This window comes from Daldinia childiae, assembly GCF_008694065.1.
Source record: "Daldinia childiae strain JS-1345 chromosome Unknown Scaffold4, whole genome shotgun sequence".
In the NCBI taxonomy this organism is placed as follows: domain Eukaryota; kingdom Fungi; phylum Ascomycota; class Sordariomycetes; order Xylariales; family Hypoxylaceae; genus Daldinia; species Daldinia childiae.
In genome coordinates this window covers 376091-389917 of record NW_022984645.1, presented here as the reverse complement: position 1 = coordinate 389917, position 13827 = coordinate 376091, and the positions used below count along the sequence as shown (strand labels likewise).

Here is a 13827-nt window from a genome sequence, read left to right as displayed (position 1 = left end):
AATGAAGAAGAGAAATCGTTGAATTATCACGGGCGTCTTGGCTACTTATACATATTCTTAGAACCAACGAGTAGTTATAACTAGGTACTACATACTAACCGACGATGTGATCTTGACAGGCTCACGACGACAATAGGCTTAGCCCCGACCCTGCGCAGCTCGAGGCGCCCTGCATTTCGTCAGTGACCGGGTGTAAAACAGAAGCGCTGTCACACTTTAGGTACTAAAATTTTCCTATTCGTGATAATAGCTTAGAGTTCTCTCAGCGGTAGTTGGCCCCAAGTCTCAAAAGAGAGAAGTGCGGCAGGATTTCGCGACGTTTCAGCAGGATCTGAGGCAATGTGGGACATCTAGAATATGGGGAATAAAAAGCTTGAAGCAATCGCATCGTCTTCCTATTGGTGCAAATTTCCCAAACGTCCCTAATTGACCAGGGGTCAGCTCGCGCCTTTGATACAAGCTTCTACCAGAGCCTCCTAAAATAGTAAGCCCCCAGTCGTTAAGATCCCCAGACCCCGACCATCTTGGGGAATCTGTCATTGATCGACTTTTGCAATGATACTTTACCAGTCTCTCATTGGGGCATAAACTTGCATCGGCGCTGGGATGTTTCCATATTAGCTGAATACGGCAATACTCCGTGTAAAGTGACAGTCTCATCTCTTTTGATTCCCATCGATTCCCATTCCAGTGCAACCTCCAGACTTGGCATTGTGTTCGCCTTGGTCTATTTCATATTAGCCCTGATTGGCCCTTGACAAGTGCGTATTAGAACCACCATGGTATCAAATTCTAGACTTCTACTACTTGGGATACGATCACCGCGAATATGCTACAATATTAAAACAATAATCGCGCAGGGTGGCTGAACTTGGCCACGACCAAGGGACCGATTTACTATTTCGGAAATTAAGCCACAATACCGACTCCGTGCGCATAAGTAGCGGAATGACCTCTGATATCAAATATCGTTAGCCTTTCAAGGTTCGTATAAAATTAAGCATTAGGAATAAACGGCGGGAATGAAGTCCTTGGCTACTGGACGTAGATCGGTTTCAGTATTCAGTACAAGGCAGGGCCTGATACGAGACTTTACAGACTCTATCCACACAAGGAATTTCTTGAGAAGGTCAAGAATTGCCGGGATTTGCGCCAGGACGTGCAAAGATTTGCGGTGATCATGTACGCGCTTATATGCTTATGCTGCTGGGAGTGAATTCACCCTGCGTAAATCACGATATCCTAGTTAGTGTTGAGATAGCTATATGGGTACCTTGTAGAAGAACATATTTACATATACAACCCATAAGATGTGGCGTTTTTATGGAATCAATTTGTATTATTTCCTGATAATTTTATTATATGCTAAAAATCAACTGCACAACTGATAGGTCATGAAGGTTATTCGCTACTATTCGCCAAAAAAGTAAGGGTTAGAAAGGCTCACCGAATTCTAAGTCGCTAGCGTAAAATGGTCGCTAATTAGTCAAGTTTCAGCTTTTATCCAAATGCCGGGACTAGACTCGAGAATATGAATATCCAAAAAGTACCGTTAGATGGCCGTTATTAATTAGATCCCGATCTGATAGTATACTGGCACGCATAAATGAAAACCTGTATTACAATATTCAAACATGCTTCATTAAACGTAACCGTCATAAGCCCCAGGTTCTTAGGTCTGAGCTCTTGGCGATCAGTAAGAGACATGTCTTGTGATACGCAACCTTGTGGCTGGAGATGACGACTGCTGCTCCTATTTCCTTGCCATTTCCATCGAGAATCAAACAGTAACTCTGATCGTAATCATTGATTCAGGAAGTAACATCCTGCGTGTTTACAAGGGGAAATTTAGTAAGACAATACTAGTAAGATAAATCGCGGTCAGCTGTGAAAGGAGGCGACACTTCTCCTTGGTTGAAATAGCACTTCATGAATACCAGGTAGGCCTGCTAACAGCATTACTTCTCATCTGGAAGTAGCAATTCATTTAATATCAAATGCACACCCCCAAGGATAAACTAGTGGCCTTAACTTTAGTTGCTTCGAACAGCAAAGCTATTATAGAGTTCTCAAAGTTAGCAAGCGGTCTCACCGTATCAGTATCCTAGCCTGTTGGAATTGGTAAGATACCGCGGCTGAAGCCCTCATCTAATCAATAAACTAATATCTAAAAATCTGGGGAACTGGTTAAGCCTCTAGCGCCCAATATCCAGTTGAGACATTTGGGGTAAGTAGAGTAGAAGGTTCAGAAATAGGAGGGAACTAGAAACAAGGAGGCGGTCAGGTACTAAGCTCTATTGAAATATTGTTCAAGACAACTGTCTGATCTTAAATGTTGAACTGAGAGTGTAAGGGTCCTAGACAGTAGGTAGTAACTGAAGATTCTCTGTTCGCATTCCTTTTACTCAACCAGTGCTAGGACTAAGGGGTTATGTTACATACCTCCTAAAGAATCACGGACTGAAAGAGCACAGGCCTAGATTATAGCCTACAAGTGCAATAATAATTCCTTAAGCCATAGACCCTCTGAAAATAGGAGAGGAATGTACTCCTTACTTAGGTATACAGCATTGCGTGTAACGATATCCAGGCATAATTTGGCTAGGTACCTTAGATAATTTAGTAAAACTTGATGGTAGTGTTTTCATTTCGTTCTCCCTGAAACGTATCTAGTTTCCAAATGCTATGAATAGATACTTAGACCGCGTAGCTATGTAACGAGTATGTAACAATAGGTATTATTTCATACACTTCTACAATATCCTATACAGAGTAACTTACCATATCTAACCCTACATCTAGACCGTCCCAATACTCACTATTAACATCACGAATCCAAAATGCACCAGCTGCGAAGCCATATAGAGAAGAATGTCATCGGGGTATTTCAAATTTCCAGAGCTATATACACATTTTCTGCTATACAAGTCGTACACTTCATTTTTACAAGGCGTTCATTTTATATAAGTGCCTGGCCCATGAACATGCTTTCTCTGACCTCAGCAACGATATCTCGCCTGTCGTCCTTGCCGACTAACACAACACCTCTTCCTCTCCTACCCATGCGACCAGCACGTCCTAAGCGGTGTATAAAATCGATGGTGTTATGTGGCACATCGTACAATATCACATGTCGAACCGCCAGGGTATCAATACCCCTCGAGGCCAAATCTGTAGCCACGATGACTTTGGTATTAGGCAAACTTCTTCGTCCCTTTCCTGGGGGTGGTACAGTGGATGTTGCGAATGTGGTTTTCATTGGCGCGGTAGTTGTAAACGAACCCAGCATCTCAGATTGACGTTGATCTGAGGTGTCCCGGTGTAGCGCAACAGCGTCAATACCCTTGGAGACGAGGTAGTCAGCAACCTCTTGGGTCTTCTCGCGCTCATTTACAAATACCATGATGCGCTTGACATCGACCTCTCCAGGTACGGAGCTCTCGTGTCGGACGGCATCCTTTCCGATAGACCAGATTGCATCGGCACAAGCAAGGTCTTTACTATTTCGATAAGGGTCCTTAGATACGTCAATGACTCCTAGTTGAACGCGTCGAGGAATAGCGTGGAGATTTGGCGTAGTAATCCGGACCATATCTGGGAATTCAGAACCTAAGTAGTTATCGAGCCTCTTTGGAATAGTAGCAGAGCAAAGGATGAGTTGCTTCATAGATGGTAACGCACGGTCTAAAATGGCCGTCGTCACAGGTGAAAAGCTGCGATCGAAAAGTGAGTCGGCTTCATCAACTACTAAATGAGTAACTCTAGATAGGATGTTAGGATCCGAGTCTGCCATCGATGACAGTAAATGAGGTGTTGCCACAATAAGATCGATGCCAGTAGGCAAGTACATGGTCGCATTGATAACCTTTGCGGAGACGTTGGCAGAGAATATACTAGTCCTAAACTTCACAATATGTGACAGTGCCTTTGCAACATGACCTACTTGGTCAACTAACTCAGCTGTTGGCACTAACACGACGACTTTTGGTCGTGCAGCAGTCGGATGAGGATCGAATTCTCGGGGGCCAGTGTATCCTGGTTCCTTCATTGCCGCCATCTGCTTATCGAAATATTCCCGATAGGCCGCGATGGCAGGGTCAGATGCTTCGGCCTTCTTAAGAGCATCTATCACGGGTAGCAGATAGGCTAGCGTTTTGCCCGAACCCGTCTCAGCTGCCAATAGAAATTCTTGCCTCTTGTTGCTATCTTTCCCCCGAGAGGATCGTCGACTAGTGTCCTGACCTAAAAGTGTAGGAATCGCGAGTCGTTGAATAGGAGTGGGTTTTAAGTCTACCATGCCTTTGAGCACATCTTGAGACATGGCTTCTTTTATCGAGGGTAACAGTTCGAATTGTTCGAATGATTCTATCTCGGCTACGCTCGCTTTCGTCCGTGTTCTGTGGCCATATGAAATTGTGGCTAAGGAGCTTTGCATCTTCATAGCTTTCGTTCGCCGGTCGTCCTTTCTATCACCCTTCTTTTCTCTACCGCCCCTAATCTCACTTGTTCGAGATGTCCTTTCTGGTATTCGTTCCCGTATGCCGGCGTACGTTTGATTCATGCCGCCAAACGGTCCTGCCGATCTTTGAGTGGGTCTTCTACTTCCACGACCATCACTATCTGTATCTCTTCGGGGAGCGCGTGCGACACGATCGGACAGGACCATCCTCGAAGGACTAGCTCTCGCTCGGCCAGAGAAGAATCGTTGTTGCGCCGTCACCCATGGCCGATAGACGCTTTGAAAGACTGTTGGGTTGCTTGCTGCGAATAGGCATGACGGGCATATTGGTGCTGAGAAAAAGGAGCGCATCTTGAGAGATGAAATTTACGAAATTAATTAACCTTCTTTCTTCAAAATTTAATAAATTAATAAATTTTCTAGGTTACCTAGATCTTTTGATCGCTATCGATAACAACCAATTGATGGTGTGGAACTCACCCCTCCTTCCAAAAGGGGCAATTTTTGGAAAGGTACATACGAAGTACACGGGTACACGGGTACCTTACCTACCAACATGACATGCCATTCGGTCCGGATTAGGTACATTATTACATGTAGATGCCGGGTGCATACTTGTGTGTATATAAGAATAGAAGACATGATATGCGGTATATGCAGTCATATAGCTATATACCTAAAGTACCTAAACCTAACTTAGCAGACCATACATCTATGTACTATCAACTTGCCATAGTTAACCCGTCTGCCCGTACAGTTTCCCAACTATCCCGTTCCTCCTTCAAAGAGTTTCGCGGCTATAGTAGATCTCCGTATGACCCAAGAGACACATGAGTTTGTAATAGCAAACATGTAACTATCCTCAATTCCGGCCTTGTCTACCATGTATCCACATCTCCAGTATAGGCTACGAGCCGCCCTCCGTGGGTAGCTTTTGTAGCGGCGTCGATTACGCTTATCATTCCTTGGCACGATTCTTCAACTGTTATAAGTTTTACCGGGATGTTGTCGTGGACTGCTACGAGGCCTGCAAGAGCGACTTGGCCCATATCAGTGTCTGCTAAACCAGGGTGAATCACAAATGCTGTAAGCCAGTTTTCTTCCTTGTCGATGCGCTTGGTTACCCAGTGAACCGCAACCTTTGACGGTCCATAAGCCGCGTGCGGGACGTCGGGTTGATCCCTATACTACAATTAGCTAGGTCGACGCGGGGGAGGACATCTACTTACTAAAGTGCACATTACGTTAGTCGACGCTCGCAAACAGAATAGTAAAGTATGGGTCATTTAGAGGTATTGTTAACTTACCACTATTTTTCCTCCGACAGAGCCCATAGTTATCCACTTAGGATTTGTAGACTTCTTTAGTAGTGAGATTGCGGCCTGGTATAGCCATACCACGCCAAAGAGGTTAGGAGTAAGATGTCCTTGTAGGTCTACAGTCTTAATATCAGAGACCTTGGGGAAAACGTAGCAGACACCAGCGTTCGCAATGACGATATCTATGTGATCGATGCCCTGTGAAATCAACTGTTTGATACCCTCGGCAGCATCGGATTCAACAGAGGCATCAATCTTAACAACGACGAGGCGAGTATCTGCCCCTTTTGGTAGTTCGGTAAGAGCTTTCGACGTAGGGTGATCCGGGTTGCGATTCGCAGCGATGACGATGTGGTTTGGTCTAGCGAGGTAGAGCTTAAGAAGTCCTTTGCCTAATCCTCGGTTCGCGCCGCTAATTAAGACGATAGTTGGGGCCATGGTATGTGCTTTGGTAGGTAGTGATACTATTAGTATTAACTAGTAAATTCTATTTAATCTAATTAAACTTATTCTAAGTCCTGCTCGTAGTCGGTTCGCCCCTGGACCTCTTATAGTCGACTATCCTATCTGTGCCGCACACCCCCGGCTCGGGAATATCTTATGTAGAGACATGGCCTGCTAATCATAATTGGCTAATGCAGAATGAGTTGTTCTTAGTACATGCCGGGGAAATATAGCCTTCACGCGTGTTGGGATATGCTACCGGGTGTATCACTGTTGGCAAAACATAAACCCCGGGCCGACGGGTTAGCCGACGGCCAATGAGGACTTAATTACGTTTAATAAGCACTATCAAATTGCGTGAAATAACTATATCTGGCGATGTTGGCCGTAATGTAATTATTCAGATAGTCTTAGTCTCTGGAGAAAATTGATGGCACGGTCTCGGTATTCTGACATTATTGACTATCTTACATACCTAATTAACGATTAAATTAACAAAAATAAATTAAGGGTATTTACAATCATATATATCATTTTACTCGCAAGAAGTTATTGTATATAATACACAATGCTATCTTCCAGGGAAGATGTTCGGACTATGATATTACTACAAGAGAGGGGCTGAGTCTTCACCGCTTTAGAATTCTTCATGGGTCCCACGAGGGTTGACCCATCATTCGTAGACTTGAAGCGTGGGACCCTCAGGGGTAACACGGTAGTATAGTATTGATCGACGTTGATGACTTTACGTAGCTAATAATGTCCGGAATTTAATATGATTGGTAGGATTTGACTTATTACGGAAGGCTCCGAAGAAGCTTTAAAGAATCCATACATAGAGCCTAGTCGAGCACTAAGCTATTATAGCGTAAGATAGATCCGCCGATCCCAAGTTGCAGGACGCCAAAGGATTTATTGCATGACAGACCGATTGCATGAGGAGGTCAAAGAGACAAATGATCGCATAGTCCACGTGTTTAATCAGATCCGAATTTTTGTTAGGTAGACTTATTCTAGATTAGCGAGTTGGCAGGCTGTAACACCAACTTGCAGGACAACAGTTAAAGTCAACTACATTAACCTACCATAGCGGAGGAGGGGGGTTTGGCGGAATCATTCTAAAACTGGAATGATTCCGTGCGGCGGAACGTTTTTGGATTTTAAGGGCTCTAATTGGTCAGAATCCGGGTATAGTGGGTCTCAATACCCACTTTTAATATCTTATTTTAAAGAAAGCGTTCTATAACCGTAAAACCATTCCATCCCGTAAAATCGTTCCAACTTTTGGAACAATTTTACTAATAATATAAAATTTTAATAATAAAAAAAATAATAAAAAATAAAAAATAAAATAAAAAAATAATAAAAAATAAAAAATAAAATAAAAAAATAAAATAAAAATAAAAAATAAAATAAAAATAAAAAATAATAAAAAATTTCGAAAGTTTTTTTTTTCTGTCAAAATTTTACTTTTTTTGATGTAAAGGTTATAAGGCCTAAAAAGAAGAAACATTCCACGATGAAATAATTCGATGAGATTGGCCACCTCGTCCCATTAGCTCAAACGTTTACACCTTAAACTTTAACCTTAATAAATAAAAGGTGGGGTTTATGGTTACACGAACGCAAGAGTGGTGGGTTCGAGGACCAGTCCTTCTAATTTTTTGACTTTTTTCCTTTTTGACCCCACTTTTTCACGTGAATATCACGTGAAAGTCACGTGAAAAGGCAAATCGTTCTATTTTACGGAATCATTCTAGTAATAGAATCATTCCACAACGTTGGAATCATTAATCTGATTCCCCTGTTATCGTCAGGTGGAATGATTTTACTAAGTGCAATAGTTTTAGGTTTACGGAATGATTCCCTCAAACCCCCTTCCTCCGCTATGGTAGTCTTACAAACTGTCAAGAATCAAATTGGGATATTTAAAATTATTCTATATATAAGAATTTTTTCTGTCATGCTACTATTCTAATGCCATTTCTATAGTAATGAACGCTTACGAAGTTAGTATGATGTTTAGGCAATCGCGTGAGGTCCCGGTCTACTGCGATGTAACATTGCGAATGCAAGGTGCGAGTGTTGTTCCACTTTCAACGTTGAGGGTTTAGCGTCTTATTATTTTCTTTCAATACCCACCAAATATAAGTGAGGAAACCAACTCGTCCTTAGAAAAAGTTGTTGGAATACATCCCTAAATAGGACACATGGTTTAACTAGATAGGGGAAGAGCAAAATAATTTGGGTATTTATCGAGGATGTTTTATCATCTAGCATCTGAAAAGTAAGCGTAAGCGTGAGGATAAGCAATTCAGTTCCATCACCTCAAGGGATATAATTTTCCTATTTTTCCTATCTCAGAGCTTGTGACGTAACAGCACCGGCACGTAGTTAGCGGCCAGTTTACTGACGGCGTGGTTATTCTAATCTTTGTCGTTAAGATTATCATCGCTAATCATAGTAGTTGATCAAAGATAAAATCCTCAAGCCTTCTCTAAGAGATGAGAAACAGGGACTGCGGGGTCCTCCTGAGGGTTTACTTGACGAAGAAGTTTCAACCAAGGTGATGATGTAATATATATAGAAAGTTCTATTGATGCTTAGTGGTGGTCAGCGAGATGGTAAAAGTCATGCGTTATAATTTGCAGTTATCTATTAAGTCTAAACTAATCAAAAAGGAGGTGACAATCGGCATAGTTACGAAGAATCTATCGTAATTGTATGAATCCCCTTTCCAGCAGTTACCAAGTTATGCAGTAGATATTCCCAAACTGGAAATCAGAAGAACTCTTTGGTTTCGGCCGAACTATAATAACAGTATGAACCCCATTGAACATCCTCCCTATCTTTATTCATTATTTTTTTAAGTCGTTACAGGCAGCTATAATAACAGTCAATGTTGAATGCGCTTAGTGTTAGCTCTACTTGTAAATGCCCGAACAATGGGTTTGCATTTTATACCGGTGGAAACATCGTAGCATGAGGCTTTTTAGCTGGTGTAATTTTGACTTCACTTCTTCGAGAAAACTCAATTATATCTTGACTTCCTTCACCAACATCACTTCAGCAATCGGAGGTTCCCATATAGAAATTCACCTTTATAGACAGGAGGAGGTCCTACGGAACTCTTCCTTCATGATGTCGCGCATATATGTCGCACTGGGATCTTCTGACGTCCCTGCGATTGGATTTTTTGCCTCATTTGGGTAGGATTCTCCCATTATCACCAATAAGCGCTAGATAGTAAGTTAAAGTTGGTTTATTTGTCTCAAAAGATTGCAGTACTGACATAACGGCAGTAATAATCGTAAGTCTGCTCCTAGCTGGAGGTGGTGACGCTCGGGAATATGTCCACATGTACTGTAGCAATATTGTTTAGCACAATGCGGGCATGTTTGTTCATTCTTGTGATGCTCATTCAATGTTGTAATATATTCATGGAACCTGGGTCCACATGTTGGGATGACTGACATAACTGCATCTCCACCTCCATCATACGTCTGACATATTAAGCAATTGAGGAATGGGGTGTTTGGCGGGTTGTTTGAATCGGTATCCAAGTTTTGCATTGGCATTTGAATTGGCTGTGTAGTATCAGAGGCCATTGTCAAATATTTAGATGAGTGACATTGCTGAACATTGTAGTACGACTGATAATACACTGGGGATGCTGCTAATCGGGATGGGGGAGTTATGGCTGAAAAGAAGAGAGAGTAGCACTGTATTTATAATTAGATGCAAGGACCCAGATATGTGTTTAAGCCCCGTGGGTGGTTGGGTTAATATATTAGAAAGTTCGGCGTGCAAACATACCTTAGTCAGTTCTTGTTTAAGTTCAGAATAACCTTGCTCGGTGGTCTGAATATCAACAAACTATTTGTACGAGAAGTGTTACCAGAACAACGAGGGCTTGGACATCTATTAGAATTTTGATATTGCTATAGCTTGGAATAAATATTTGGCTACGTTCGTCGCGAAAGTTTTATATCTATATAGTGGCTAGCTAGTATCCAATACAAGCAAACTTTTACTCTTTAGGAGTGCTTATAAATTGATAATCTACAGTTGCTTCCATTGCTTAGCGATATATGTTTGGAATATATCGTCTTGTATAATATGGATTTGAGACAGAGAAATAAGTGATCACTTTTGGGTTATATTATAAGTCTAGTTTGTTTACAGCACTGAAAGTAGGCAACTCGGTAAGACGTGATAAAGTTGTAGGAATAGACAAAACTACCTCCCTTAGAAACTCTAGTTAGTTATAGAAATAAAAAATTATAGTAGTTAACCACTAATGATCTTAGTTATGTAGATTAAGTACCTAAGATGGTTCTAGTCACAGAAACACGTATAGTTATTCAAGACCGAGGAATCCTATGATAAAGGTAGGAACCAGGTAGGAACCAGGCCGAAATATCTTGGACCTGGAGCATTGGATGTCAGTTATTAGGTTATTCATGGTCTGAAGTGTTATTATGCGCTAAAAGGGGTTAGATACCTTGTAAAAAGCTGCTTACCTAATTTAGTAGATTCCCACATCTAATCTTATCGGGTGTGACAGCTACGGTTACCAAGACTACAGGTGGTCAAGCCCCCAAAGTTAATGGAAAGCCGCCGCGATTAGAACAAGTTCACATTCCCACATTCCCATATTCCCACACTCCTACGCGCCATCCAAGGACAAACCATGTACGAAGATTCATGGTACAACTTCGTACCAGATCATACTCACAAGAGGACCCCTTCTATCCCACAGACCTCAGGACATAGAAGAAGGGAGTCGCTTCTTCAACAGCCCAATGTCAGTCCCATCTTTGAAACACTAAATACTCGTCTTCTTAACGTAATGCTAACAGCTAGCCTAGGGAAATAAGCTGTCCGATGCTGTAGAGCCGCTAGAAGAATTATTTGAAGAAGCCGAGGCAATAATTGAACCCCCCGAAGCAACCTTAAGTCGAAGGGCAAAGTCTTACTCTGATTTCTACCATGTCGTTCGTGCGCAACTCTCTAAGGATGCTGCTGCAAAGAAGAGGCGCAAGAAGGCCAAAGAGATGGGTTTAGAAGCGTTGATGGTTGAGAGGGTTGAAAAGGTTGTCCGAAAACAAGAACCAACCCAATTGAGATCTTCCGATGACGAATTGATCGAGGCTAGCCAGCAGGAATACTTGTACGGTACTTTGTGTTTAACAGGTGTCGATGTGGTCGCTAATAGGGAAACAGGCTTTATCAAGATCAGCTAGAGATGACTGGACGTCACCTAGACACGCTTATTGGCGATACCAACAGTGCTCTGGATCTGCTAACATCTTTGGCCGTTTCATTTCGTGCTGTCGAGTCGCAGACGTCCTCTTTCCAGGCCCAGTGCGACGATCTCATATCAGAAGAGAGAAGATTGCAAAAACTTGCCGACGGGGTTGGAACTGACTTACATTATTATGCATATCTAGATGGCGTTACAAGGAGGCTGAATGCTCCTGGTGCTAGTCGTCTAGTGAACCACGAAAGCTTTGGCGAAATCCTAACGAATCTGGATGCTTGCATAACATTCATGGTAGAGCATGTTAGTTTATGCATGACCTACGTATTTCCCCTATGCACCCTTTACTGACCTGTATTAGCCTGACTACCGGGATGCCGAGTCCTATCTGGCCAGATATCAGTCTCTACTCACTAAAGCTCTTCATTTACTCGAAGTTGGGTTTACAGGCCATCTTGATCGAATCTCATCGGACATATCAAAGCAAATTTCTGCTACACAATCCGAATCTGCTAGACATGCGCTCGCATATGGTCGATTTGAGGAGATGGTACTGGAAGTAGATGGGTTAGTGGCGAATGCCCAACGCGTTGTTCGTAGTTGCTATGATCAACTGGGAAACCCAACCCTTGGGCAGAGCTTTGATTATTATTCCAATACTGCCGTCAACATCTTTTCGTCTTACGCAGACGTGAGAGATCGTGATCTCCGTCCCATGACTCAACATGACCTTGAGGCATTTAGAAAAGAGGTCAAGGAAGTCAACGCAGAAACCGCATGTCGCAACTTTGTTAAGCAATGCTATGAGCGATCATATGATGAAGCAAATCTTTTCTCCAAGATCTTCTCCATAGAGCCACAGTACAACGTGGACCCTCAGTCCGCCTACGTAGCTTTAAAGTCCCAACAAAAATCATTAGTCAGTGCCGCAAACATTGCCCCAATCGCAACGACGTTGCAGTCTGTTTTACAAACAAGCGAGCTCCAATCGGTTTGTAACCTTGTGGGATGGATCACAAACGAGTACCTTCTATCGGAATACGACGAAGAAGAGACTCGATACTCCGTTCACTGCCACGACCTCACTGCTCGACTGCTCATCGAACATCTCTGGCCCTTGACCGACACTGCTTTCGAAGCCGAGGTTACGAAATCCATCTCAAAAGCCCCCATTCCCCAAGATTCTCTTAGGATAACGCCCGTCGTAAATGGCGTTGCGTCTTCTAATGTACATCCCATTACGAAACGGGCCCTTGAGCTCCTGGCTATGTATGACCAAGCCATGCCGAAGGAGCGAAGCGTAAGTAGTACCCTTGTTTTTTTTTTTTTCCGTTATCGTTGAAAATTAACCTATTGCCTTTAGTCCAGCTTAGTTGTCTTCCGAATAATTCACGAGACTATTCTTGCCATGCAGCGTGCCGAATCTCGGTTAAAGTCTAACAAGGCAGCTAATCCAGAGCCAGATCCTGATCTATTCATGATCAAGAATCTACTCATCCTTAAGAACGGACTGGTGTCACTCGAGATAGGCGACGTTAGATCTTACCCAGCAGCGATGCAGCACTTTGGCCAAATATGGGATGCTCTCAGCCCTCAAAACTGGATGGGCCTATTCAGAGGTATTCTTGGCGGTTCCCTATCACTCGGCCTCTGGTCATCTGCGGTTAGCGCCTCCCCTACTGCGAATGGCAAGGCCGCACCAGCCAGAAATCAGGTTCAGCCCGAGCAAGATGCGAACGAGAAGTTGGACGAACTACTGCGACAGAGCATCTACGCTTTTACACAGCGGTGGGGAACATTGATAAGCGCGGCTGGGGGCGGTAAACGCGGCGCTAAGAGCCTGGAGGCCACAGAGAAGGAGCTTGATGAAAAGCTCTTGACTGCGTTTGGTGGTCAGCCTGAAGTTGTAGCCAAGTTGCAGGAAGCTATCCAGATAAATGCACAAGCCCAGAATGAACTGAAGGCGGAAAAGGGTGTGCGATAGGAAGAAAAGAATGTTCATTTCTATCCGTGCCTGACACTGAATAGCCTCACTAATGATAATTACAGTACCAATTATTTCTACCGAGTTCATCCCGGAGAGAAATACGAGATACATTGGAAGATAGACACTGACATCCGATTACAAGTTCAATTTAATCAACATGGTAGTGATATTACCACCGAAGTAGCCTCTAGTGTCCGAGCAGCCCCTTTTATTCGAGTAGTTTTTTCCACATAAGTTGTGCAGTTCTAGTGCATTACCTTATGTCTAACCTAGCAGCTCTTTTCGGATTGTAGATGAAATATACCTATGTATTCGGCTTGGCATATAAGAGGACCCCCATTAATGATACGCCCAC

At 43.0% G+C, this 13827-nt stretch overlaps 2 protein-coding genes across 2 annotated transcripts; one reads left to right on the top strand and one right to left on the bottom strand.

Annotated features, from left to right (window-relative positions):
- Positions 1 to 2959: 2959 nt before the first annotated feature.
- On the bottom strand, positions 2960 to 4810 carry GL218_04407 (ATP-dependent RNA helicase mrh4, mitochondrial; the record flags this gene model as incomplete). The annotated part of the gene is made up of 1 exon (XM_033581010.1): positions 2960 to 4810. The coding sequence occupies one exon, from the start codon at positions 4808 to 4810 to the stop codon at positions 2960 to 2962; it is 1851 nt and encodes a 616-aa protein (XP_033435084.1).
- Positions 4811 to 10915: 6105 nt separating this feature from the next.
- On the top strand, positions 10916 to 13469 carry GL218_04406 (Conserved oligomeric Golgi complex subunit 3; the record flags this gene model as incomplete). The annotated part of the gene is made up of 5 exons (XM_033581009.1): positions 10916 to 11029; positions 11094 to 11395; positions 11449 to 11788; positions 11847 to 12785; positions 12849 to 13469. 5 exons carry the CDS (start codon positions 10916 to 10918, stop codon positions 13467 to 13469), a joined length of 2316 nt encoding a protein of 771 aa, XP_033435083.1.
- Positions 13470 to 13827: the final 358 nt, after the last annotated feature.